This window comes from Meleagris gallopavo, chromosome 1 (genome assembly GCF_905368555.1).
Source record: "Meleagris gallopavo chromosome 1, MGAL_WU_HG_1.1, whole genome shotgun sequence".
NCBI lineage: Eukaryota > Metazoa > Chordata > Aves > Galliformes > Phasianidae > Meleagris > Meleagris gallopavo.
In genome coordinates, this window is record NC_139404.1 from 39,370,829 (window position 1) to 39,396,708 (window position 25,880).

A 25,880-nucleotide genomic window follows, 5' to 3' on the forward strand; every position below is an offset into this window, starting at 1 on the left:
TAACTCTGTGTTTCACAGACAGGATGATGTAGGAAGCCAGTATTGAATTCAGCAGAAATGCACGGATTCTGAGACCATCTTTATTCCTAACTGGTCCCATTGCATCCCTTTTCACACAATCTAGTTAAAATTTTCTGTTAGTCTAGCCAATTGAAAAGATTAAATGCATTAATTAAGCTAAGTTGCTTTGATTGTATTCGTTACTTTCCACAGACATACTCTGAAACTCTGTAATGTTTTGTTGGGAAGTATTTTCTCCAAGAAAACCACAGCCAGAACCCTGGGAGCAAGTATTGCACCTCGCACATGTTTATTTATGAAGCCTCAAATGTACTGCTGCAGCATGGAGGGAGAGCTGAGGAACACCCGCTGGCAGTGCATGATACTCTTCCAGTATTAAGAAACCCTTAGCATTCACACAATCCTGATTTTTTTTGGCAAGTTCCATGTGGTGTAGGGCTTTCCATACCACCGAGGTGTGGCCTTACCCAGATCATCAGAATGGGTGCCATTGCCTCCCTTCAGACAGGTGGAATCTGGGCAGCAGAGCCGTTCAGCAGAGAGCAGGAAGCAAGTGGCCAGTGTCAAGTGTGAGCAACGTCTCAGCTGGGTGTGAGGGGACCTGAAGGGATCTGGAAGCTGGTGTTTTTTTTTTTTTTTTTGCCACGAATGCTCATGACTTGGTGACATTTCAGAGATAGCTCTTTGATGCATTACTGACTGGATGTTGAAGGAGTCCTCCAGCAAACAGGTTGGGTTTGTGTGAGGGAGGAGATCTGTTTTGAGAAGTAGGAGTTTACATGTTCTGTATGCAGTTCCACACCTGCTCATGCAGTTCCCTGTGAAATCTTACCATGCACCTGTCTTTTGATGACCAACTTTTAACAGAAATTGTCACAAATTCATAATGTTTATATCAGTTCTTCTAGGATACTCTAGAAGCATGTTGACAGAAAGTTCTCCAGGGCTGCCTGGCATTTCTTTGAAAACAGTTTTAAGGCTTACAGCCTTATTTTGAGTATTGACCAAGACACAGCTTGCTAGAAATATGTACTGTGGAAAGTAGTTTTAAGAAGACGTAAGGGCTTCTGTGGGTTTAGATGGATTTTAATCCTTGAACTGGTAGTTAAAAAAAAAAAGGAAAAAAAAAAGAGAAAAAAATGAACAACCTGACATTTTTGCCTCTGGGGGTTTTTTATTGGCTAACGAATAACATGCACCTTCAGCTTTCACTGAGACAGTAAAAAGCAACATCCCTTTGTGGATGCTGAAAGCTCTGTGTCAGGCGGGGGAAGGGGCAGGGCGGGAGAGCAGAGCCAAGCCAAGGGCAGGCCATTGGCTGCAGCTGCACCCATGTCAGGCATGAGTGGGTGTTAGTTTTCTCTTATTCTTAAGTGCCTGAGCACAAGTTTGTTTCAAAGCTGTTGTAATTTGAGCGCACGCACTGGGAATATAACATTTCTTTATGGGTCAAGCAATTCTTCTCCTGCTTTTATTAAAATACTTATTACAGGTAAGAAAAATACTCCCTTCTTGGAAGGTAGATAGATTGAATGTTACAATTTCATGGTTTGTGATTTGAACTGATTTCTTGTCACTTTGACAGTTGTTGGGAGCTCTTGTTTATCACTGCTGAACATTGCCAGCCTTCTATCTTCTCTCTAAATTGTTCAAAGCTCTCTTGAAAGCCTTCATCTGTTCTGCTGCCTGCTGCTTCTGGTTAGTGCTGTTCCCAGTGTCTTTAGCTCCTTAACTAGCTCCTATTGCTTGGAAACCCTCTGGTCTGAGGAGAAACACGCTGTGTTCATTCTGGTACACAGGGGTATGCTCTGCATACTGCTTTAGGAAATATACAAACTTAGGAAGTATAAAACTACGTACATAAGAACCACATAGCTCTCTTACCTCTTAATTTTCTATTAGCTTTGCAGTAATTTGGTCCATGTTTATCTGTATTTTGACTTTGCATATGCAGTCTTGAATTTCTTTCTTTGTTTTGTGACAAGGATGATGATAGTGTCCTGTCAGTCCTATGTACAAATACTTCTCCACTCCTGTAGGGAAGAGAGCTGTGTGTTTAGGATGGTGAGCAGCCTCCCAGTGTATTCTGTATTCCTTCAGCACATGCAGATGGTGTCCAGTTGTGCTGTCCAGGTTTGAGCTCAAGAAGAGGTGGTTTTGGGGACTGCCTGATGTTGCAGTCAGTGATTTGCAGCAAGCAGGGATATGTGCTGTTGAGAGTACTGTCAAAACTTCAGCTAGTTCAATATCAAACCTCCAGCAGTGGTGAAAAGCAGGTCCTTGGGGATGACTGTAAGAGCTGCGTAAAGCATGAGAACTGTATATAGTATGTTAGTTTCCCACTATTTGCAGCTTAACATGGATGTAGCTTTAGTGCATTTAGTGAGCTTTAGTGTAACTCTCTTCCATTAGCTAGCCCAGCCTCCTCTGAAGCTTTCAATGCTTGTTGTAAACTTTGGCAAAGACTCAGATCAGTTGTCCTGTCCTGTGTTGCTTTTTGCTTGGTTGAGCCTGAACTGTACCAGCTGTGTTTTTTTCCTTCACAGTTCTTGTGCTGAGAGAGACAAGGGAAGAGCAATCTCTGCTCACTTATGGCTACATAAGATTTTATAGACCTCTGCTGTTTCCCCTTATCACTTTTCAGATTGAAAAGTTTACATTTGTCATTTGTAAAGTAGTAGTCTACAGAAGTCAATAAATATTTGTTTAGAAAGGCACCTTTTTAGTTAGTGTGCAGCTAGCCTAAACATATTTTTAAAGATTAGTTCTTTGTGGCCCATTTAAAATCTTTTTAAAAATTTCTTTGGATAGGAGCTTAAAATGTATCGCAAGGTATGGTCAAGAAAAAGGAACATTCTTAAGCTCCATCATCAGATACGTGGAAACATTGAATATGCAAAGTACACTTGCAATTTCTATCATTAGTTGTAGGCCCAGCAGTACAGTATGTATGTGTAATAAAAATAACATAAAGTATTTCTGAGAAATACTAGGAAACTATTAAAATGGCTAAGTCACTTATTGGCAATTATATGGTGGTTTTTTTTATATCTTTAAAAGCAAAATGTCCTACCCTTCAGACTGCATTGCCTTGTATTTTAGTGGTATAATGATTCAATTCCTGCCTTTTTTTTTTTTTTTTTTTTTTTTCCCAATGGAGGAAGGGGAAGGGATAGGTGTATGTTGTTTTGTTTTGTTTTGTTTTGTTTTTGCTAAATGATGGCATTTATTTGTCATCTTAATTCATAAAGAAAATAAAAATGGAACTTAAAACTCAGAAAGAACTACAAAGCTTACATACTTATGTCATAGGGATTGACATCATATGCCCATATTTCCTTAATTTTAGAAGTTCAGTTCAGAAGTTTGTATTGCTGTGTCTAAACTGGATAGTTAGGGAGATATAAAACGAAAAATTTCTCTATCCCTTTTATGTTATGTTTATTCTATGATATACAGTAGTTTGTGAGAGGGATACCACTAACCTAAGTTATTGGCCATGGACTGCTCTGGGAGTGATGACTCCTATTTGATTATGTTGGCCTATGACATCAGAGGTGGATGTTGGTGGTATGGCAGCAGAAGGTGAACCTTCCTGCCGATATTCCATTATATTTTGAGGCTGTGTGACAGATGACAGCAGAAGGGCAGTCTGACACAGTGGCATCTGACATGGAAGTGCAGATGAAGCAAAGGTAGCTAATGGCAGTGACTGTGCTGAAAAAGGGCAAATTCTCAGATACAAAAAATTCTATCAAACAGTGTTGTTGTGCTCTTTGTAGCTGTCATAGTTTCCATGGAAATAAATAGAAGGCGTGACTTACAGAACAATCTGTGAAGATCTTTATTTCTAGTAGAGCATGCTTGGGCTGACATGGTTTGGCCACCTCTGAAGAGAGAATAAAAATAGCACCTGTACCTCCCAAACTCGTAAAAATTAAGAAGACCCTGTGCGTCACACAGTAGGGCTGATAATATTGCTCCATATAAAAACTAATATAGCTGATAAGTTTACCTAACAGAGATTTTAATTAAGTAACTATATTTTTTCTGCTAAGTTGTTAAGTTGCATTCACGTCTGTTTCTGTTACAGGGCTCAGAGTGCCTAGTCTGTGACCAAGTGAGAAAGCCTTCTAGAGCAGTTTTGTTGGAGTGGACGGAATTTCCCAAAGGCGAACATGCAGAATATTATATTGTAACCTACCAGCTCACAAATGCGTTCAATCAAAAAGTAAATTTCATCTAAACATGAAGTAGTTGCGTGGATATTTAAATTGCACTGCATTTTTTTTTTACTAGCTGATTTTTTTTTTTTTTTAATACTAATGTAAAAAAGCAAATAAAGAGAAACTTTTCAAGAATTATGCTGAATTCTGTAATTCATGCCTTTCAGAGTCCATTTGAAGCCAGTGGTATTGAATAAGAACAGATAGACATATGTTCAAAGTTAGAATATGTTAGTTCTTCAAAGTTCTTTGGTTGGAAGGAGGAGTCCAGTTTCTGTAGGAGAGATACAAATACTACCTCCAGATACTTGTTGCAGGACATTGTTCTTTTTTTGAGCACAGGATGTCCTGGAACTTGACGAAGATATGGGGATTTTAATATAGCTACGAGGATTTTAATATGGCTACAGTTAATAGCTGGAATGATCAGAACAGATTTTGCTATACATGCCTTGAGTATTTTGCAGTTAACTGGCCTTAAGTTGCACATACTGCAGTGTTAGATGAACATTTGAAGACATTAGAGAATATTTATGGATTGTATTTTCTTACTTTCACTGTATTTCAACATTCTTTTAAATTGCAGAATATAAGAAACATTTCTGAAGTTGAGCAAGAGCCTATCAGTACTACAGTTCTGCTGGAGGAAAATAAGCATTATGACATTACAATAGAATCCCTAAAAAATGGACAAATTCTAAGTGTAAAGTCATTTAAGACACGTAAGTAGTGTAGCACTAAATATTTTTGTGTTATTATAGTGAGACTGGTTCAGGAAAAGATTAGAGAGAAACAAATGGAAATCCCGAGAGTATTCAAGTATCTAGAAAATTTTGTGAAGGTATGTTTTCAAATAAGAAGAGTAGAAGAAGTAATTTTACTATAACTTGTTTGGTTAGTGTAACAGTTCTGTAATAGGGGACTAATGTAGATGTTTGGGAGATTTCTAAATGTTACAAGCATTGTTATGCTGAAGTAATTCTGGGAAAAATTTATAAAAGACAGCCATCAGGTAAGTTACTTTACAGCCTGGGAATTTCATGCCAGCTCAAGGTTTTGATTGCTTGTCTTAGTTATAAAAATTAAATATACTAATTGAATATTTAATGTTTTTGTTTCCTTTTTTTCCCTCTATAAAGTGTTATTGAGCAGCTCAAAGATCTTGTTATAGTGACTGACTGGGGCAAATGTTTAGTATAAGAATTTGTGTGTCTGGCAACTGAACTTAAGCACATCATTTATATCTATAGATCTGTTTATGATCACAGGTCTTGCTAATAAATAGAATTGAAAGGACTTTCTAATCTTAATTTTATTAATTGCTTTAAAATAGTTTAATAGGATTACCTTAGTACACTTTAGAGATTTGTATTTGCTCGTGTTCAGAAAATTGGGAAAAAATTGTTATAAGTAGAAAACACTGCAGCACCCACTGACTGTGATGACATTCAGCAGTCTAAAGGAAACTGCTTGTGCTAATGTTCTTGATCAACATTTATTAATTACTATTCTAGTAAAGTGTGTGCTTTTGTACTTAAACATGCCTCAGTCTATGCTCTTAACTTTTATTTATGATTGCTTAAGAGATATTACACAGACATGACAGTGATGCAGTAAAGATTTGAGTCAACAATTCTGCTGAGGTAAAGATCTTTTTTTTGTTTTTTTGCACTACTAGGTGGAATTTCAGAAAATGACATCAAAATATTTGCGACAGCCACTACAATATCTTTTAATTTGAGTGCAGTGACCAAAGGATTTGCAGTTTCAGTTTCACTGAATGATACTTCTCGGGTTACACAAAAAAATAGTGGATTCTTTGTCTGGAATGATTTGACACCTGGCACCTTATATACGTTTGAGTTTATATTTGACCAATTACATCTTGACTTTATTAATGTGTCTCAGTCACTGGAAGTTCAAGCTGAAACAGGTATTCATTACTTTGTTGTAGTCACAGTCAGTGCGAGGAAGTGCTGCCTGCTTAGAAGAATTAAGAAATTAAGAGTAAATTGCAAAGAATCTGTATAGCATTATGCAATTTTCTATTAGATGTATGTTGTTTCATTTCTGGAAAAAATGAAACTGAATGTTAATGTCACAAATGTTCGTTTTTTTTTTTTTTTTTTCCCGGGAGCAAGAATTTGAATTTGAATGTGTGAATATTTAAACTAATTATATGTTTTGCAGTTTAAAATAGACTCAGGTGAATTCTTGTCCAATAGGACTAGAGGTAGTGGCCTCAAGTTGCACCAGGCAAAGTTCAGGATGGATATTAGGAAGAATTTTTTTTCTCAGAAAAAGTAGTTAGACATTGGAAGAGGTTGCCCACGGAAAGGGTGGACTCACTGGTCCCTGGAGGTGTTTAAGGAAAGGTAGATGCTATATGTACAGTTTAGTGGGCAATATTGGTGGTAGGTAAATGACTGGGCTAGGTGATCGTAGAGGTCTTTTCCAACCTTGGTAATTCTGTGATTCTAGATTAGATGAAATTTGTCTTTAAACACAAAAGGTTTGGCATTGTAATTTTTTGAGTATATGGATTGAGTTTGTTATATAGTTTCAATGAAAAGCAGGGAAAATTCTGAATTTTGCAAGGGTTTGGAAGACTTTTTTTCAAAGTGTTTTGGAAACAACAGGGATATTGCGCTTTTGAGTGGCAAACTTAGCTGTGCTGTTTTGTAAGAAATGCTTTGAAGAAGTAATATTTTTGAGGATGCTTGATAGTGTTACTTTGCTCCTTTTAAAGCAGTAATGCTTTGATCAGGCTAGTTAAAAATATTTAAGATTAGGAACACAAAAGAGAGGATGATATAGTTTTAAATTCAGGGAAATGATCACTTTCCTAAACTCTGGAAATTTATTAATGATTTGTTAACTTCAAATTTTAAAATTTAAAAAACAATCCAGAAACTAATGAAGAATGATATTTTTCAGAGAAACATAAAATCATAGAACCTTTTGAGTTGGAAGGGATTCTTAAAGGTCATTTAGTGCAACTGCCCTGCAATGAACAGGGACACCTACAGCTAGATCAGGAGCTCGAAGTCCTATCCAGCCTGACCTTGAATGGCTCCAAGGATGGGGTATCCATCACCTCTGGGCAAACTATTCCAGTGTGTCATTACCCTTATTTTAAGAAGCTTCTTCCTTATATCCAGCCTAAATCTCCCCTCTTCTATTTTGAAACCATTTTCCCTTGTCCTGTCACAACAGACACTGCTGAAGGGTCCGTTTTCCAACCTCAGAGTTTGGAAATGATTCTGTTATACCAAACGTGGTTGTTGGTATGATTCTAGATTAGATTATATTGGACTTTAGGGTTAGGGTTAGACTGTGCTAAAGAGTCTGTTCCCTTTTTTCTTACAGCCTCCCCTTTAGATGCCTGAAAGGCCTCTATCAGGTCTCCCCAGAGCCTTCTCTTCAGGCTGAACAGCCCCAGCTCTCTCAAACTGTCCTCATAGGGGTGGTATTCCCTTCCCTGGATCCATTTTGTGGCCCCCCTCTGAATGCGATTAGCATAAACAATATTGGTTTTCTTTTGTTGCTTTAGTTGATTAAAGCTGATCATCTTTTAATTTATTCAGTCAGAATTCTAAAGACACTCAAGATTTTGAGAAAGGGATGTCTCATTATTAAAGATTTTCTTTTGTGGTTTGGAGTCGTGTTTTGATTAAGTGCTGTCGTCTTCTGACTATATATGGATTTTTTTAAAAATCTGAAACTGTAACACTACCGTAAATGATACTGAATGTGTTTAAAATACTGTGCTTGTTTACTTACAGGCACCTGCTCCAAAGGGTGGCTGGCATTCCAAAGCAGCTGCTATAGAATGGATAAGGAGAGCAAGCCATGGAAGGTGGCACAAGAAACCTGTGAAAATTCTTCACAAGAGGCTCATCTTCTTAATATAGGGAGTGAAGAAGAACGTGGTTTTATTTCATCTTATCTCCAGACAGTTAGCCACATGGTCATGTTATGGACAGGTCTTAATGACTTGAAGGTCAGTCTGTTTTATCTTCTTTGCTCTTACATATATGGAGAAAGGAGATTTGTAATGTGTTGAACCCAGTTCATTAAAATAAAAAAATATTTTGCTCTAAACTGACTATTTGTTTGAATAGTTGCAATAGAAATAGCATTAGTATTAATATATTGGCAGTTGTAAAAGGAATCATTATTTCTAATATTTGGCAATACTGAAATCATTTAGCATGGCATTGCAGGGGAAAAAATAAAGACTAATTTATTCATAACCCTTTTTTTTTTTTTTCTTTTTGCGAGTACATCATGAGAATGTCCTTTTGCCTGTAGATGGTGCTGTTTTACCATAAAAAAATAAAAATAAAAATTGTTTTATGCATTGTCCATCACTTACTTGGATGCCAAAGCCTAGGGTTGGCTATGCAGCTCTGAGATACTGCCCTGGCAAGGTCTGTTCAGTATGGATGCTGAAAAGGCCAGTGGAAGAAGGGACTGGAAGAAGGTATTTCATATAAAAAAATTTCTGGTCCCCATATCCGTGATAGGAGAGTTCTTGATGCCAGCTCTCCTGTTACTAAATGACTCACTGTGACCACTGTGATGGATTGTGTGATTTGGGAATTTGGGAATTTTGGGTAAATGAAAGCATTGGGAAAACTTGGAGAAATTATTTGATTAATAGTCATTTTTAAAGGATTGTCTGTAATGAGCAATCTCTTTAACTCTTCTTGGCTTTTATTAAAATATTATTATAACGGAAGGGGTAGAATTCTGCACTGGAATATTTTTCATCCAAAATGTTCCCATATAATTAATTTTAGAAGTAAAATACGTAAATTTTGGATGTTCAGAAGACATGCTCACTATGAGAAACTTTTAGTAATGACTTAACATAATGCAAAAATACATGCATATGTTTGTTTGTTTTTCCTGCATTTTTTTTAACGTAGGAGGAAGGTCGGCTCTTGTGGACAGATGGATCTCATTATTCCCTAAAGGCTAATGTCTCACCTTTGTCAATGCTACCAGCAAATGAAACAGACTGCTATGCCCTTCAGAGAGATCCCACTGGTCCAGACTACTTCTTCATGGGATTTTTCTGCTTTATACAACTACCATATATTTGTGAATATGAATGTAACTATATTTCTTCCAATCTTCTGCATTAATTTTAAACTCCCACCCCTTCGTCTTCAAAAATACAAACATGAAGAAAATGTCCATGATATTTAATGGCTTTTTATTTTTATGTTTATTTTTATTTTTTTCAGTACCTCAGATACCAGAAGACTCCATATTCACTGTTTCTGATATCAAGACAACTGAAGTTACATTTATGTGGAGTTATATGGATATCTGGCTTAAGTCAGGCTTTGCACTCGTAATGAAGTACTATTTTGATCATTTGAAACCACACAGTCTGAGCTTGCCTGTGAATACAACTCAAGCGAAAATTGTGCAATTGTGTCCTGGTCTTTGCTATAGGTTTTTACTAGTGGCAAGGAACCCTGAAGGGGCACAGGCCATCTTAAGTCCAATTCTGAAGGTAGAAACAAGTAAGTTACAAAAACGAATAGCAGTAATAGCCACAAAATCATACACTTTTTGTATTGTTTGGTTATGTTATTATTTGTATTGATAATTAGTCTCTGAAATTAGAAATAAATCTGAATGTGAATTCAGAACCTAGGATTCACCTACTTGTAAAGTGGGTTCCAAAATCTTTATTTTGCTTTTGTACTCAAGTGCTTATCTTGAGCTGCATCTGAAGAGAGGTGGCCAGCAGGGTGAGGGAGGTGATTGTTGAAGAAATACAGAATCACAAATTGTAGGGTTGGACTAGTGACTGAACTGCTGGAAGAGATGTTGGAAACACATGATGAGCTGTTTTAAAATGCTTGATTAAAAAAAAATTGCATTGAACAATTTCTGAAATTCTGTAGATTTTTGCCATTCATCTCATTAAGACCAGGTTTTAACCAACTTAGGCAATTCATACCATTTGTCTGAGGTAATGAGAGAAAGGGCATACCTGAGGAGACCGAGTTCTACATAAGAGCTGTCTAATTCATAAAACCTAAATTTGACAGTGACTGTATCTCTCTGCAAATCAATATTGTCAAACGGTCCAAATTTCTTTCTTTGGTTCGATTTAAGACTATTTTAAAGTCCATATTGTTAGCTTTTCAAGGTGTTGTTTTTTTTTAAAGGTTTTGTTTTGTTTTGTTTTTAAGAAGAAAAAGTCTACAAGAGACACCAGAAGCTCTTACCCTATCTTCTATTTCTAATCTTATTCAATAGGGCCATTGAACTCCCAGAAGTTAGAGACTACATATGTTTCATCTGCAGAAATACATTTAAAATGGAACCCTCCACAGCATTCCTCCTGTGCTCATTTTCATTATTACCTTATAAACATTTTGGATGGTGAAACCAATGCGTGGGAACAGTTGCCAATTGAAAAAAACAAGACATCAACAGTAATAGGAAATATAAAACCTTATCATCAGTACCAGCTATATTTGCAGAACGTAGCAGAGAAAGGAACTCTAAGTTGCCATGAAAAGCCTATATTAATCACAACAGGTGATGTATCAATTTTCTGTTTGGTTGGCTGGTTTTTATTCTTTCCCCTAGACAGCTTAAGTTGAAATTGGGATGCATAAATATATTTTTAAACTTATGTGCGGGTTGAGGTTTGTTGGTATGTGTTGAGGGAAAATTGGGGCAATTCTTTTCTATTTTTTCTGCTTAATAATTTTAATTTTCAGAACCTTTCAAAAAAGTGAACGTATCTGTCCTGTACCATGACAGTACCTATCTTCTTTATGACTTGGTAACTTAAGCTATAATACTATGTTCTGAAGCAGTGGCATCATATTTGATGTATACTGATTTATGGTTCATATACTAATATAATTTTAAAAAACTAGAAACATTTCCATGATGTCTCAAATGATGTTGCTGAAAACAGATTAAATTTTTCCGAATCATTGATACTGTGACTCAAATGCGTCGTCTTTTGTGTCTGTATATATTCAATGGAACAGAATATGCTTGTAAAATCAGGCACTATTTTTTTTATGAGAAAAAGTGGAAGAATCTGCCTGTAACATGTAAGTGTCTAAAAACTGTCTACAAGCTGTTTAATAAATACAGAAGTAATAGATTTAAAATAATAAAATATCTAGAAGTAAGAATGAAGCAAACTATTTTTGGGAAGAGTTTCTTAAGGGATGGTATGTTTGAGCTGTGGTTTTATACTGAAATTCTTTTTCTTTGATAAAGCTGTCAGTCCACCTACAGCTGTTTTTATTCAGCCTGAGGATGTGCAAGAAGAGAGTGTAATCCTTCACTGGAAACTGTCACAAGAGAGTCAGGAGTCCTACATTCAGGTGAAACCTAGTGCAGACGTCGGTGAAACTAAAAAGTTTCTAGTAAACAATACAGAAGAATTTAAGATCGATTTTCTAATTCCTGGAATGACTTATGAAATAGCAGTGGCAAATGTGAATAATGGAAATATGAGTGAACTCAAGACTGTTCAATGCACTTTAAGTAAGACGTTGTTAAGCAGTGGAAATTACAGACTATAATACACTCAACATCACGCTCGTTATCATTACTAACAAATTACTAACAGATCTATCGTGTCGTGTACACTCGCTTAATAGCCAGGGATCAAAACTAGAATACGAATTACATTGATTCAGTTCCTATTGTTGGCAAAGGCAAAGCCAATGATGTTGACTTTCAGAGAAATCAGTCTTGGGAAACACATTGGTATTATTGAATGTTGTTTAACCATGGTGAGGATCAGGATCCCATTCCCTCTGACTGAAGAAATTGAGCAAATTGTTGATTTGAAATAGGAAATTATAGGAGTGATTGAAACAGTATCTTGGGTAGAGATGAATTAGGCATCCTGTGAAATTGAGAGAAATTACCCGACTATTGGTGAGAGGGCGCCAGGAAAAGATTTTGAGTTGGAAGTAGCAGTAGCTGAAAGGGGAAAAGCTGTAAATTTTTGGTCAAAGATGCTTTTCTGTTAGTGTTTGTTTACTGACATGTTGAAATGCTTTTGGCACAGTATCATGGTGGTGTTTTTTTTTTTTTTTTTTTTTGTGTGTGTGTGTGTGTGTGTGTGTGTGTGTAAGTGAAAACAATGGCCAGGACTCACTCATGATATATATGTGATATATAAAAGCAACATCTGTCAGATTATAGATATGTTAAATGATGCCTTGTCATTTTTTTTAAGTGGTTGCAGTGTTATTTTTTTTATATTTTATATAGCATTACACTTAATATCTCATTCACAAAATAGATGATGGGATTGTCCCATCTGTAAAAGCCAGCTGTGTGGGAAGAAAACAATGTCAGTCCATGAAACATACCTCCTTCTCCATGCTTATCTCCATATTCACACATACATATCTGTATATTTTTTCTCTTGCTCTACCTACCTTCTTGGTCCAATTGTGCTTGATACTTGCGGAAGCCTGACTTGCTTTGGTTCTAAATCCTTTGCCAAGTACTTCAGGATTCTAGTAATAAACACTTAAAAAGATCAGGTTGATTGTTCTTTCTGAACAATAATATGTTCACTTACAGTACCTGTCTGCACCGTTCAAGTGTAGTCTCAGAGCAGTTGCTTCGGATTTACTGTGTGGTTTTTATTATTTTCAGTTAATCTAACATGGCTTTTTTTTTTTTTTCTTCTTTTAGAGCCCAAGCCTGTTCAAATAGTAGTTCCTTATGTGCTTTACAGTAATGCTGTGGTATTATTTGTTCGCATGCCTGATACTGGAGTATTTGATGGCATATATGTTATAATGAATGACGGACCTAACAGAACATTCAATTTGAAAAGCGATGGCAAAATAACAGTTGAAAACCTTACTCCAGGAACAGAGTATGATTTCCGTGTCTTCACAAAAAGCAGAGAAATGTTGAGCTCCTCTTACCATATAACTAGTGTAAAAACATGTGAGTATTTTGATTCCTATAAAATTGCATAATGTTAAACTTTCATTTCTAACCTCTAACTTCAGTTTTATTTCAGTGCAATAAGAAATACATACTATTTACAAATCATCCAGTTATATTTGTGTAAGCAAATAGTACTTCTTCAAACAAAACTATAACTATCCCTTATCATTATTAAACATTTAAAGTCTGTTTCTGTGTCAAGACAAAAAATATCTGGCAAGTATTTCAGGAATTTAGGCTATATTAAACTTGTTGTGGGGAAACAAGACGTATTTTGATTATTTATTTCAGCTAAGGTGATCAGCATCAGTGGAATTGCTTCTCTGTCTTGAAAATTCACAAGTTTATTCCTCCCACTGCATCTTTAAACAAGGAAGAATAGCTTGAAGTTTCCAAATATAAAGATAATAAATTAGATAACGAAGAGATTAGGAAATACTCTGGGAAGGGTACTCCTTTTAGTAAGGTCTTTCAAAAAGAAATTTTAATAAGGACTTAAACAATTGTTTGAAATACCTACTGAAATTCTGTGTTTTGAATTTTTATTTTTTATGATAATGTACTTCTATAAGTTTTTCTTCACGTGTTTTATGATTTTTATTTGACACTCATTTCTGCTCTATCTCCTCAGAGTGAAAATGTTATAAAAAGTACTACTTAGATGGTGTAAAAGCAAGCAAGGAAGAAAAGAAGAGCATGAGAGATGAAAAAAAATATTCTTCAAATACTGAAAACCTTGAAAGCTGATTTTTCTTAAGATATAGTTTTAATAAATTTGTGTTTTAATCACTCATAAGGGAACAGTTCTTCAGAAAACTTACTTTTGATCTGTCCCTGTTGTGTCTCCAGAACCTTGGAAAAGACATACAAACCTATTTTTTTCTTAGAAAATATGTAATTTTTAGTACATTCCAGGCAGAAAGAGCTGGATTGGAGTAAGAGAAATGCAGACAGAAGTGTGAAATGCTCTGTAATGTAATCTCATACAAGGCTATACTGATTAGGGATAAAGGGCATTTGCTGTGTCTAGTCTACTCGGTTTTGCTGATCTCTCTGACAAAATTTAGGTCAACTCAGAGCACAGTGGCAGTAGTATTGGAGGGATTAACTTTATTCTCAAGGATTTCCCTGCCTAAGTGTGTCAGCATGTTCAGCCTGTATTATCTCTGCTCTTTCTCCATTTTTTTCTGCTTTAGAATGTCTGTCTATTTCCTGAAATCTATTTCCTGAAATGCCTGAAATCAGATTTTGCCCACTGCTTGCTTGAATTTGTTATTGATCCTCTTTGATGTCTCCACAGAAGACACAAAATTGTTGGGCTGAACAGTAACAGTTTTTATGTTTTTCTGTAGGTTTAGCAGCACCACTCAATATACGAGAAGGCAATGTGACAGACACTTCAATACAGATTACTTGGGACCGTGCAGAAGGAGATTTTCAGCAGTATGAAGTCACATGTACAAACTGCGCAAGTGCTTTGAAGGTGTGCTTTTTGAAAAGACTGTTCAGTCAATGCAGTTATTTTTGTAAAATTTCATATTAAGCATTCAGAGATTAAATTAGAAGCTATGCATCCCACTAAAATAGGTGGAGGTGCCACTAATATAACAAGCATATTTTGCAAACAGTTCTTTATTTGGCTTTTTAGGTCCAGAAAGTCAAACAAGAAACAGCAACATTTTCCAACCTTATTCCTGGTAAGCTGTACAGCTTTACAGTTCGATCAGAAAAGGAAGGTTTCAGAGATAGTGTACTTGTTGCAAAGGAAATAGAGACAGGTGAGACCTCAGTGTCACTATACTCATAACTTGTTTTATTCTTCTTATATACCTTGTTTTCTTCTACATTTACTTGAACTTCATTTTTGTTTGAAATAGAAAGATGAATTAAATCATCCTCATTATTTTCTCCTTATTCTCTTTCACTGTTATTTTCTTTATTCTTCAACTGTATCCTTTCAAGTAAATGCACTTGAATTTGGTTGTGGTGAACAATTAATTCCTGTTATTAACATCATAATGATTCAAGCAGTTTTATGCTGCTAGTGTACAACTGGTACTTGCAGAGTGGTTACCAGCACTAGAAAACATAAAGTCCTTTTTTTTTTAAACTTCTGTTTTCGCTTCACTGCTGAGTTTGAACTTGTTCAATTTTTTACTGAGTTTTTAATTGTTCAGAACTAAATATAGTTTATAACTAAGATATGGTTTAGTTTGTGGTAGCAGTAGTAATGAGACCACTGGTTGGACTAGATGATCTTACAGGTCGTTTCCAACCTTGTGATTCTATGATTCTATTCTATAAATTAGTTTTCTGATATTCTTTCATTGGCTTCTTATATCAATAGTAAATACAGTTGTTGTTTTTTTACAGTAAATTTAGCTTTACTTTAGGTTAGGACATTGGATTCTCAGAAGCAGAGTTCTGTTTTAGTTCTTGTGTAAGAGTGTGTGTGTGAATGTCTGACTGCAAGGGGGCCAGGCTAAGCCAGGACATAGGTGAAGTGCCTGGGAGCAAGCATGGGGGTGAGCAGCCAGCTCTGAGAGCCAGCTCTGGCTTTGAGTGCACCCGTGTATCTCCTAGGATGATCAGTTTGGGGGAGCATCAGGGGAGAAGTATGAGGCCATAAGTGCTGTCCCAGTTCATGTGAATGCTCTGCCTTCTAGGAATACATTTTCAGCCTAGTTGGCCTGGGGACATGAAGAGCAGCAGCCTTACCTCTCTTTGGCTGCTGTGTCTGAAATTATATAATTTCCTCTAACAGGTTCCTAATGTGAATAAGTATAGGTCACAAAAAGATTCACAGTTGGCAGCAAGCATGATCAAAGGTATATAATATTTTGCTTTCAAGGAACCATCAACTAAAGCTGACATAGAAACAGTGGTAGATGTCTGAAAAGTTTTTCTGAGAGGGTAAGTTGTGGGGAAGTAATTATGGAACAAGTAAGAAAAAATGCATGGATATTCTCTTTGCAAGAACTGAGGACTTAAAATGAAACAGAAAAGAGCAAGCAGAGAACAAGCAAAAGGAAATAGTTGTTTATTAAATTTGTAGATAAGGTGCAGAACTCCTGCCCACAGGATATTTTGGGTTATGATTGTGGTTTGGCTGAAGAAATCCATGGGCTACACACTAGGAGATAACCTGGAAGGTTATCAGTGCATGCAAGTCTGGTTTTCTGTAGACATCTGCTTTTAGCTGCCATGGAAAACAAGATATTTTACTAGCAGGAATTTTGGTCTCAGCCAGGCAAGTTAGGTCGTATGTTGACATTTCCTTAGAAATTGTAAGTGTTTGAGGAACTACACATCAATGATGTCAAAACTACATTAAATAGCATTACAGAGCAATTCTTTTGAGTCTGGTGGATAATAAAAGCCCCTACACTCATTACTGCAGTGGTATTATCTGTCTCTCATTGAGAAAAACAAGGACATAACCATTTTCCTGGAGTTTTCATCACATTTGGTTGAAAAAAGTCCCGTCATAGAATAATGTGTTTAAGATATATTTTAAAAGTAATATTGCTTCTTATTGTCACACAGTACCAAGTGCAGTTAAGTATCTGAACTATAGCAGAGACTCTGAATCAATCACTGTTACCTGGCCACCAGCCCAAAGTAAATTTGACGGATATGTCCTTTCAATAAAAAGCAAGATCTTCAACAAAGAGAACATGCTTTCTTCTGGTGTAAGGTATGAGGATTACATTTTAATGTTTAGCTATTTAAAAAATAACTAACATGAACTGAAAGCAGATATTTCATGCTATATGTATAATAAGTAATCTGTGGTATTACTTAAATGTGATATATTTGATGTTTCACTTGATAAACACTACTATACCTGTGTGAAAAAAGAACATTTAAGAATTCTGTTTTATAATAAGTGACACTCTTGCATCATATAAAGAAATAATATCCATAATGTTGTAAATAGTTAGAAATACTAAGATACATGTATTTTAAAATCCTAAAGAAAACAATCTCCTTGATGTTTGTAGAATGTACAAACTTGAGAGTCTTCTGCCAGGCACTGATTTCTTGATTAGTATTGTGACAACCAGTGGACTGAAAAGAAGTCACCCCACCGTTCTCAAGATTAACACCTGTAGGTTCACAATTCATTTTTATGTTTTAACGTTTTCTCTAAAAAACATAATTTTTATTAAATCAATGCATGAATTTATTTAAATCAATTAAATAAGTGACTAGATTAATGTATATGTGTCTTTCTTTTCAAGTTAAACATTCTTAAAAGTTATCAAATAAAGATTTTTCAATACAAATAAATTTCCTACGAAGTTAATGGAATTATGTTGATAATTGAATCAGCATGCTGTTAGGATGATGGAATGTTTCTACAAAAATCTACAAACACTGCTTGTACTTCTTATTCTGTTGTTAATACATGGAGATAAATTGAGTTTTTCGTATTTCTCTTCAGTATGATATGAAATCTGTAACTACGCTGAACTATAAAGTAATGAATTACAGCAGTATTTCCTTCAATTCAGTATAAAATATTTTGCTATTAAATTTCGCATCTTCTCGTACCCTTACCTCAGGTCCTGATCCACCATCAGACTTGCAGGTGCTTGGGCAGGAAGAAAATGCAGTATATTTGTCTTGGAAACTACCAAGAGGAGGATTTGATAAGTTTCAGGTGAGATAAGAATGGGAAGAAAACAATGTAATCTTTTAAATTTCTCAATGAAATTATCATCCTGCATTTATAATAAGATACATACATACAAATATATGTATAATAACACATATCTACAACAATAATTATTTGTCTTTATAAACCATGTAATTATGGGAGAGAAATATTGATTCTAGAGATGGTCAGATTCTAATATTTTGTGGTTACTATTACAGACTAGCTTGTCATCATTAGCATTTTGAAGCATATCCTTTGCAACACTTAGCTTAAACATAGAGTTCTTTTCTTCCAGTTCTCTGGTCAGAAACAATTCTCTGTGACATCTAAACACTCGGTTTCTGGATCATGTTTCACTGGGACATTCAACCAGTCTCTTTTGTATCCTGTCTTTTGCAGCCTATTTTGGATTATCCTTTGCCTTTGGAAGTCACTGTAAAAAACATGGTCATACAGTCAACTCTTCAGTAATAAACAGTTTACTACTAAACTTGTCATTTGAATTCATGATGATTTCAAGGTGCCATCCCGTACCGTAACTTACTGGCTAGGATATTCTTCATTACGTAGAAAAACCATGAAACAAAGTACCTTGCTCTAATTGTTTTACGTAGTTTATGCTCCAATATTAAAGTGTCCAGTTCTTCTCCCCACACCACTGAAGTCTGAGTATTGTTAAGCGTTGTTTCGTAGCAGTTCTTCTCTCTTCATTAGCGTACAGCTGCACTGATCTGAATGAATGAAGCCAGACAGTTAACCTACCCCAGCACCATTTGCTGAATGTAGTTTGGAGTATTTTTATGAATTTAGAAATTTAATTTGATTCTCTCGTTCATGTTCTCAAGCAGCTCTGATACACTTTTGTATGTGGTCAGGTTATTTTTATCATCCGTGGAAAATAATTGTCATCTGTAATACTGATCTTTATGGCACTGTACTATTGCTTGGTATTGGTATCTCATACAGTAAGCAGCCGCATTAGACAGTGCTTTATCAGAATAAATGAGGTTGTCTATAAATCTTTAATAGGAAAGGCTTCAGTAGACTGGTTGCTTAGTGAAGTGCACCTGCATAAAAGGGATCATTTTACTAATCATTTAAAATTAATTGTCCCAGCTCACCAACTTTCTATGGAATATACACAAAAAAAGAGTACACAAAAGAAACTTTCCTAACTTGTTTATGCTAGATGTAAATTTTTAATCTATAGCTTTTCTTCTAGCATTTTGCGGTGCTGTAATTCTAATGAATTGATGACAGTTTCCAAGATTTAGTATGTATTAAAAGGTCTTGTGTCAGTACAATAAGTAGATGCAATCAGTAGATGCCTAAGGGAACTGCACTGTTCCTTCCCAGATCCACAGCAGCTGAATCAAAATTCTTTCAGATCACCAATATGACCCCTCCGCTCCTGGAGGAAATAATTGGTGAGCAGACAGAACACACTGACGTAAAAAGCTGCAAACCATCTTTGTCTATTAGTACTGCCACTACCAAGAAATCCACGCAGATATGCCTGCTGAGAATGTTTGTCTAGAGCCCTCCTCTGAAGGGCAGACACACTGTGCATCTTGGTTTTCACTAGTGCAGATGAGAAATAGTTCGCAACAGTGTTCTGTGTCCACAGAAAGGACTATCACAGGAATTTATTCCTTCACCTCAAGAGCTGTCTTGGAGGTCAAAAGGAATTCTCACAGCCTCTAGGAAATAAGGGGCCAAATTAAAACTGGTATCTGCAGCACATTTATTCTCTTCAGTGGCTCAGAAGTGAGTTTTCAAGGTATCCTAGTGAGCTGAGTTGAGTGGCTGATTCCTTGGGGCTCTTTCTTTTTTTTCATTCTTTCTTTCTATCTTGTAGTTAATTGCACAGCTCATTGGTACAGCTGTGTGATTGAGTAGTCAGAGTACACTCTATTATCTTCCCTCCAAGAGTAAAGGCTTCACCTCCTCCATCTATTTTTAAAAGATTACAAGTGCTTGCACCACTATTAAGAAATATTAGAGTAAGTAGTGGATCAGCCTTGTGGAACATAAAACTTCAGCCCTACTCCTTATTTTGTCTCTAAAATGTGGGGAATATTGTAAATATTTGTATATAAACAGGTAGGTAGAATCTTTGAACATAGATTTTATGAAGTGAAATAACATATGGCATGAGAAACTATCAACTGTTATTATATTATTCTATTAACACATCAGTTTAATAATATATATTTTTACTTGTAACTCCTTTTATAATATAGTTGATACATAATATATAATTTCTGATAAAATATTATAAGTAAGTATAAATATGTAAGTAGAATAACATAAACTTAATCATATTGGATTTAAGTAATTATTCTTTTTCTGTAGCTTTCATATTGTCTAATGAATAATGAGAAGCCATTTACCAGAACTGTCTATGATAGCAGAGCTGTAGTGAAAAATCTGGCCCCTGGGATGGAATATACATTTCAGTTAAGGACAATTAAAGGCTGGGATTCCTCTGTGGCTGTGAAGAAAAATGTCATCACAAGTAAGGAAGCAGCTTGTCATTTGTGTACTTTTGAATAAAAGTAAATATGGATACAGAGGCATTCAAATCATTGCACGCAGGTCGTGCAAAAGGATCACAGTGTTTAAAATGAAGTTTAACTTTAGGGGGGAAATTTTGCTTCCACTTGTCATAGTTGCTTAAACAGAATCCTTGATGAAGTCGAGCAGTCTAAACAGAGTTGTAGCTACTCAGTTGAATAAAGAACTGGACTATCAAAATTCTTCCAGCTCCAACACAAGCCAGACAAAGTTGATAGAGTAGATAGATAGTGTAATCAAAATATAAATCAGCTCTTGGTTTTATATATGTGTATATCTTAGACCTTCCCCCTTTGAAGGGTTTTCTGTGGCTTGTTAGGACTGTAATTCCTTAATGAAGGAAGGCTCTGCAGTTAGTTTTACAAAGATGAGTGAATCTCTGAAAAAAATGAACTAGATCTTCAGAATTTTGTCAGTGGAAAATAAAAGAGAATAATTATCTTCTTGGTCCTGAAAGTACTCCTTTTCAGGCAAATATTTTCATGACTGCTGGGCACAAGTGCAGTATATGACCAGAATATGGAGAAATTACTCTCACAATTTTAATGACAAGACTTTAGGATTCTTTTCATATTGAATAATGCAGCCTTTAGTGAAATTATGCTTTTTTTTTTTTTTAATTAAAGAAATTTACAAGTAATCACAACATTCTTTTTTTTTTGGAGGACTGCAAACGTTAATTTTCTAACAGAAAGTGTGCATTGCATATTAAGGGAGATGTTATTTATGAATAAATATCTACATTTTTAGAATTCTGGACATAATCAAGAAGAATAAAGAGTTCATCACTGTGACTATGCACTTTTTGTTTTCCTTTCTAAAATGAACAATTTTCTGAAGTCGTATGTCTTATGAAGCATTTTAGAAAATGTTTAATTGAATAAAATCACCACAAAGACTTCCTTTTCACTCTAATTCTCATTGCTCAATGCTATTGTTATAGTAGAAGATTAGATAAGTCTGGAATTGTGTTCCGTAAATTACATAGTGCACAGTAGAGCGACACTGTCAAGTTTTATTCTGGGTAATATGATGGAACTGCTTATCAGATATCCGTACAAACATACTTCTAAAATGTGCATTAATATTTCATTAATCTGTGAACCCAAAAATCATTTAAATAAAAAGCATTTAATTTCAAAAGCTGATATTTTTGTTACATTTGTTACAAGAAATATGTATTAAAATTGTCTTTATTAATCTGAATAACTTTACTATAGAACCAGCTGGGATCTGCAATTTGGCATTGAAAATGGTAAATACTTCCTCTGCAACTGTAATATGGAATCCAACCAAGACTAACTTCACATCTTACAAAGCATCTTTGTCAAACAGCACCTTTATAAGCAAGTTTATGATTCCAGGAGCAGTATCTAACTTCAGTATTACAAATCTGACTGCTGGGGGTATTTATAATTTCACATTGCGAAGACTGAAAGGCAATATTGAAGGAGCTCCTGCTTTCATTGAAATTGTAGCAGGTCTGTATGGTTTTCTATTTTTTCTACTTGCTGGCAAATATTAGCTCTCAATTACCATTTAGCCTTGTGCGTATCACTGGTTGAATAACATGAGAATTTCAAGAGAGGTTACATGTAACAGTTTGCTGTGGCTGTGGACCTGCATTATCTGTAATGTATGCAACTTACATCTAGTGATTCACTACCAGAAATAATATTATTTATTTGTGTAGCATGTCTTTTGACCATGATTAGTGTCTTCGTTATTCTGCAGGTCTTAATCCTGCAAAGAGTTATGCACTATCTGAACTTAACTTTAAATGTTTGCAGAGTTAAGGCTTTAGAATGTAAAATGTTCCATTTGAAGACTGTTTCTGTGATTTGTTATTAAAACTTTACGGGGTAAGAACTCAATCTTGATATTTGCCTGCAGTTTAATGTAATGTAATAATGTAAAATACATTTGAAATTTAAAAGTTAAAAAGACGCTCCAGAACTACCTTAACCAATTTCTATTACTACTTTCCTATACCACTTTTAAAAGTTATACTTGTGGCAATGACAGAGTGTATGAGAGAGACCTGAGAAGTTTTGAAGGTTCTCATGACATGTCATGAGACACGTAATGACATTTGCATGTGTGCTTTTGGGATCTTGCGCTTCAGCTGTAGTCAGGGGGTTTGAAGCAAGAGTTTGAAGTCTTTAAAATGCAATGACATAGAGGTGGAAATCCTTACATTTACTTTGAAGTAGTTGTCTTGAGAGAAAAACTATGAAGAAAAATCTTGCACATCTTTTATAAGTTGATCCGTGACCACAATACTGTAATACTCAATCATTACTAATATTTTTTCTAATTCAGAGAAGATTTAAGTCAGTTCGGTTGATCCATTTGTGATTGCTTTTGCTTAAATGTGTTGAGATTACATCACAATGCTGAGCTTTATGGTTTATAATGGTTAATTTTGGGGAAAAATTATCATGTTGTATTTTGCACATTGGGCTCCGTGATGTGTCTTCTCAACTGCAGTGAATTATGTCAGAGAAATGCACAGGAATTGTTTTATGCTTCACACAGATACGCTGGCTATATACTTTACACGAGTATACTGGCCACTGCTGGTAAGAAGTGAATGTTAACACGTACATGAAATAGGAGTACAGAAGAAGAGCAGGTGCTATGAGGCTCAAGTGAACTGCATTGGTGGCATGGTTAAAACTGCAAGAGGATAGAAGTGAAACTTTTTTTCAGCGTCAGTGGAAGAGGTAGTTCTCAATCACAGGGTAATAGTAGGACTATTATTAGCTTTATGGCATACATTTCTCTTTCCATGAGGACTCTTCTAGGCTGTCTTCTGCTGCTGATTCAGAAATAATGCGACTGAGGCAGAGGGCATTAAATACTACGATAACTCACAGTTTAATCATGGGTTTGTATAAAAGACCTTTACAAGCATAGCGTTTGGAAATAGTGGTACTAATGGTAACATTAGGACTTAGAATTTAAATAAGTGTAATGAAAGGAAGAAGTTGTGCTCTCAGTTACACTTGCAATTCTCTGCATTGATTTTTTTTCCCTGTTAGTATTAAAATAAATTAAAAGTAATAAAAAGAAACAATCATATATGCAAGAAATAAAAACTGAGTATAAAAACCTGGTGTTAACATTTGGATGCATAATATTTCAGGTAGAATATTTGGTGGCAGAGCTGTAGTGATCTGTTTGAAACTGCAGGGAAAAAAGTTCAGGAAGGATACATAATCTAAATAGATTTATAGTAAATAAAAATGAGTGGAGCTCTTTCAGAGTAAAAGTGATGTGATATTTAGACTGAAAAGGACATTATTAGTATATAAACAGCAAAGAAGACTTGGTTCGAATTCTGAAGAAACAAGTTAGTAAGGGAGTCAGAGGACAGAGTAGTGGCAAGGTAGTGGCATATCTGGCATGTGACAAAGAGCATCTCTGATGGGGCTTGCTGTGTCAGGTATGCACAGGAACTGCTGTTAGCGATCTGTACTTTGGCTATGTACATGTGGATCAATAATACAATATTAAAGATACGAAATGTTTTAATGAGCTACTGATGAAGCTATAGTATGATTCATTGGTAGGACTTGAATGAATGGTACAGATTTAAAAGTGCCTTAAAGGGCAGAAAAATAAGAAAGTGAGATGACATTTCAGGAACATGTGAAAACATGGCTTTAATAAAAGGAATCAAAAATAAAAAATTTGGAGACTTAACTAGATTTCCTGGAATTACTAGGATTTCAGATGTATGAAAAGTATTTAAAAAGAATTAACTATTTTGTAACAAGCAACAGAACAGAAAATCTAGTAGCATTACTTGATACAGCAGTAGCGCTAACTTTAAGGTTGAGTACAGCAGAAGCACTGAGACTGTGCTGAGATTCTTGCTTAACCAAACAGTGGACTGAGATATCTGAGTATATCTCCACAATATCTACACAGCATAGTTCAGAGATTATCAACCATATCTCAGAAGTAGTGCAGCAACTGTATTGTAAAATGCTGTTTTATATGGGCTAATTAGCAATTATCCTTCTTGGAGTAAGCTGTTCATGGGTGCTTTTATAGTCAGTTGTAACTACTTAAATATTTGTCAAGGATGTATTTAGTTTAACATCTCATATTTCACATTTCTCTTTTAGAACCTGCAAAACCAGAAGGACTTAAATTCTTCAATGTTTCATCAAATTCTTTTTCCCTGTATTGGAGACTACCATATGGACACGTAGACAGATTTCGTGTGGATCTTATTCCTGACCATGGATCTGTTGTTATCTTAGATCTTGGAGTTAGAGAGTATCAAGTATGTGTTTTTATTACAGGACTTGCACAGCCAGCTTTTCCTTGTGCCGTGTACTGATGAAGAATGCAAGGTTGCTTCCTTAGCTATTTAATGCAGATGTGACCAGAAAAGTATTAATATAAAATTATTGAAAGCACATTTCAGCATCCAGAGTTTGGTACCTTAAAACAGTTAGCGAATCTCTCTTTTTTTTTTTTTTTTTTCAAGCCTGCTCCGAGGATACAGCCAGTCATCCAAGGGTTCATGAATAGTTTAACAAAGGAAGGGCAGAGCTGTTGAGTAATACAGACTCATTAATTGTGTACTTGCCAGGAAGATCCGTGCTTAAATCATTAATGCAGGCAACATTTCGCTGCTGAGGCATCAAAAAGAAATAGAGGGACTTTTTGATTCTACAGTCTGGAAAATATAAGAATATTAACAGAAGTAATGGCTGTTCTGGTTGGTTTGCTTTTGTTTTTTATTGGAACTACACAGATACAGGTATTTTGTATTAATGACTGTTTAAAAGTTTTTAATTATGCTTATTTCAAATGATGGGCTTACTTAACCATCAGAAAGTTGGAAGCTTTTCAAGACAAGTTTTGTGTTTATTCTTTCAAGAGGTGATTTTATAATGCTAAATATGTGCTTGAATAATGAGGATGTTGCAGAAACACCTGTATAGATACACTGATAGGTGATTCTGTGATAAAATGAATAGTATGGAGGGTAGCTAAATAAGGCAAAATGCAGTGCTGTAGCTAGCAAGTATGAAATGCTCTTCTTACTGCTGCAGATGCTGCTGTATTTCTAAAAACTCATTACCAGCCTTTTTGGTAATTACTCTCAGTAATGCAGTGCTTAAAATTTCAGGGTTAGGGCTTCTATTGTTGTTCTTATTGTTGAGTTATGGGGGATGGGATATTCATTTTCATGATTCTTGCTAACAATCCGATGTCATATTTTAGGCTGACTTTTATAACACTACACCTGGAACAACATACAACATTACAGTTTCTACAGTTTCTTCTTCCACATACAGCTCACCTGCCAGTAGAACAGTGACTACAAATGTCACAAGTAAGTTAAAAATGACTGCTTATGTTTTATTTCTTTTTTTTTAACAATGATTTCTTTT

At 35.4% G+C, this 25,880-nt stretch overlaps 1 protein-coding gene across 1 annotated transcript in view; it reads left to right on the plus strand.

Annotated features, from left to right (window-relative positions):
• Window positions 1–1,465: 1,465 nt before the first annotated feature.
• PTPRQ (protein tyrosine phosphatase receptor type Q) overlaps window positions 1,466–25,880 on the plus strand; it is a 121,558-nt gene continuing 97,143 nt past the window's right edge. Inside the window, exons 1-19 of the mRNA XM_085221943.1 lie at window positions 1,466–1,513; window positions 4,115–4,252; window positions 4,834–4,969; window positions 5,926–6,180; window positions 8,033–8,250; window positions 9,182–9,368; window positions 9,503–9,787; window positions 10,533–10,817; window positions 11,520–11,789; window positions 12,960–13,220; window positions 14,576–14,706; window positions 14,872–15,001; window positions 16,770–16,920; window positions 17,228–17,334; window positions 17,792–17,889; window positions 20,242–20,404; window positions 21,684–21,944; window positions 24,600–24,760; window positions 25,711–25,822. Of these exons, the coding sequence (XP_085078069.1) occupies window positions 1,466–1,513; window positions 4,115–4,252; window positions 4,834–4,969; window positions 5,926–6,180; window positions 8,033–8,250; window positions 9,182–9,368; window positions 9,503–9,787; window positions 10,533–10,817; window positions 11,520–11,789; window positions 12,960–13,220; window positions 14,576–14,706; window positions 14,872–15,001; window positions 16,770–16,920; window positions 17,228–17,334; window positions 17,792–17,889; window positions 20,242–20,404; window positions 21,684–21,944; window positions 24,600–24,760; window positions 25,711–25,822 (3,397 nt within the window). The remainder of the gene's footprint in view (window positions 1,514–4,114; window positions 4,253–4,833; window positions 4,970–5,925; window positions 6,181–8,032; window positions 8,251–9,181; window positions 9,369–9,502; window positions 9,788–10,532; window positions 10,818–11,519; window positions 11,790–12,959; window positions 13,221–14,575; window positions 14,707–14,871; window positions 15,002–16,769; window positions 16,921–17,227; window positions 17,335–17,791; window positions 17,890–20,241; window positions 20,405–21,683; window positions 21,945–24,599; window positions 24,761–25,710; window positions 25,823–25,880) is intronic.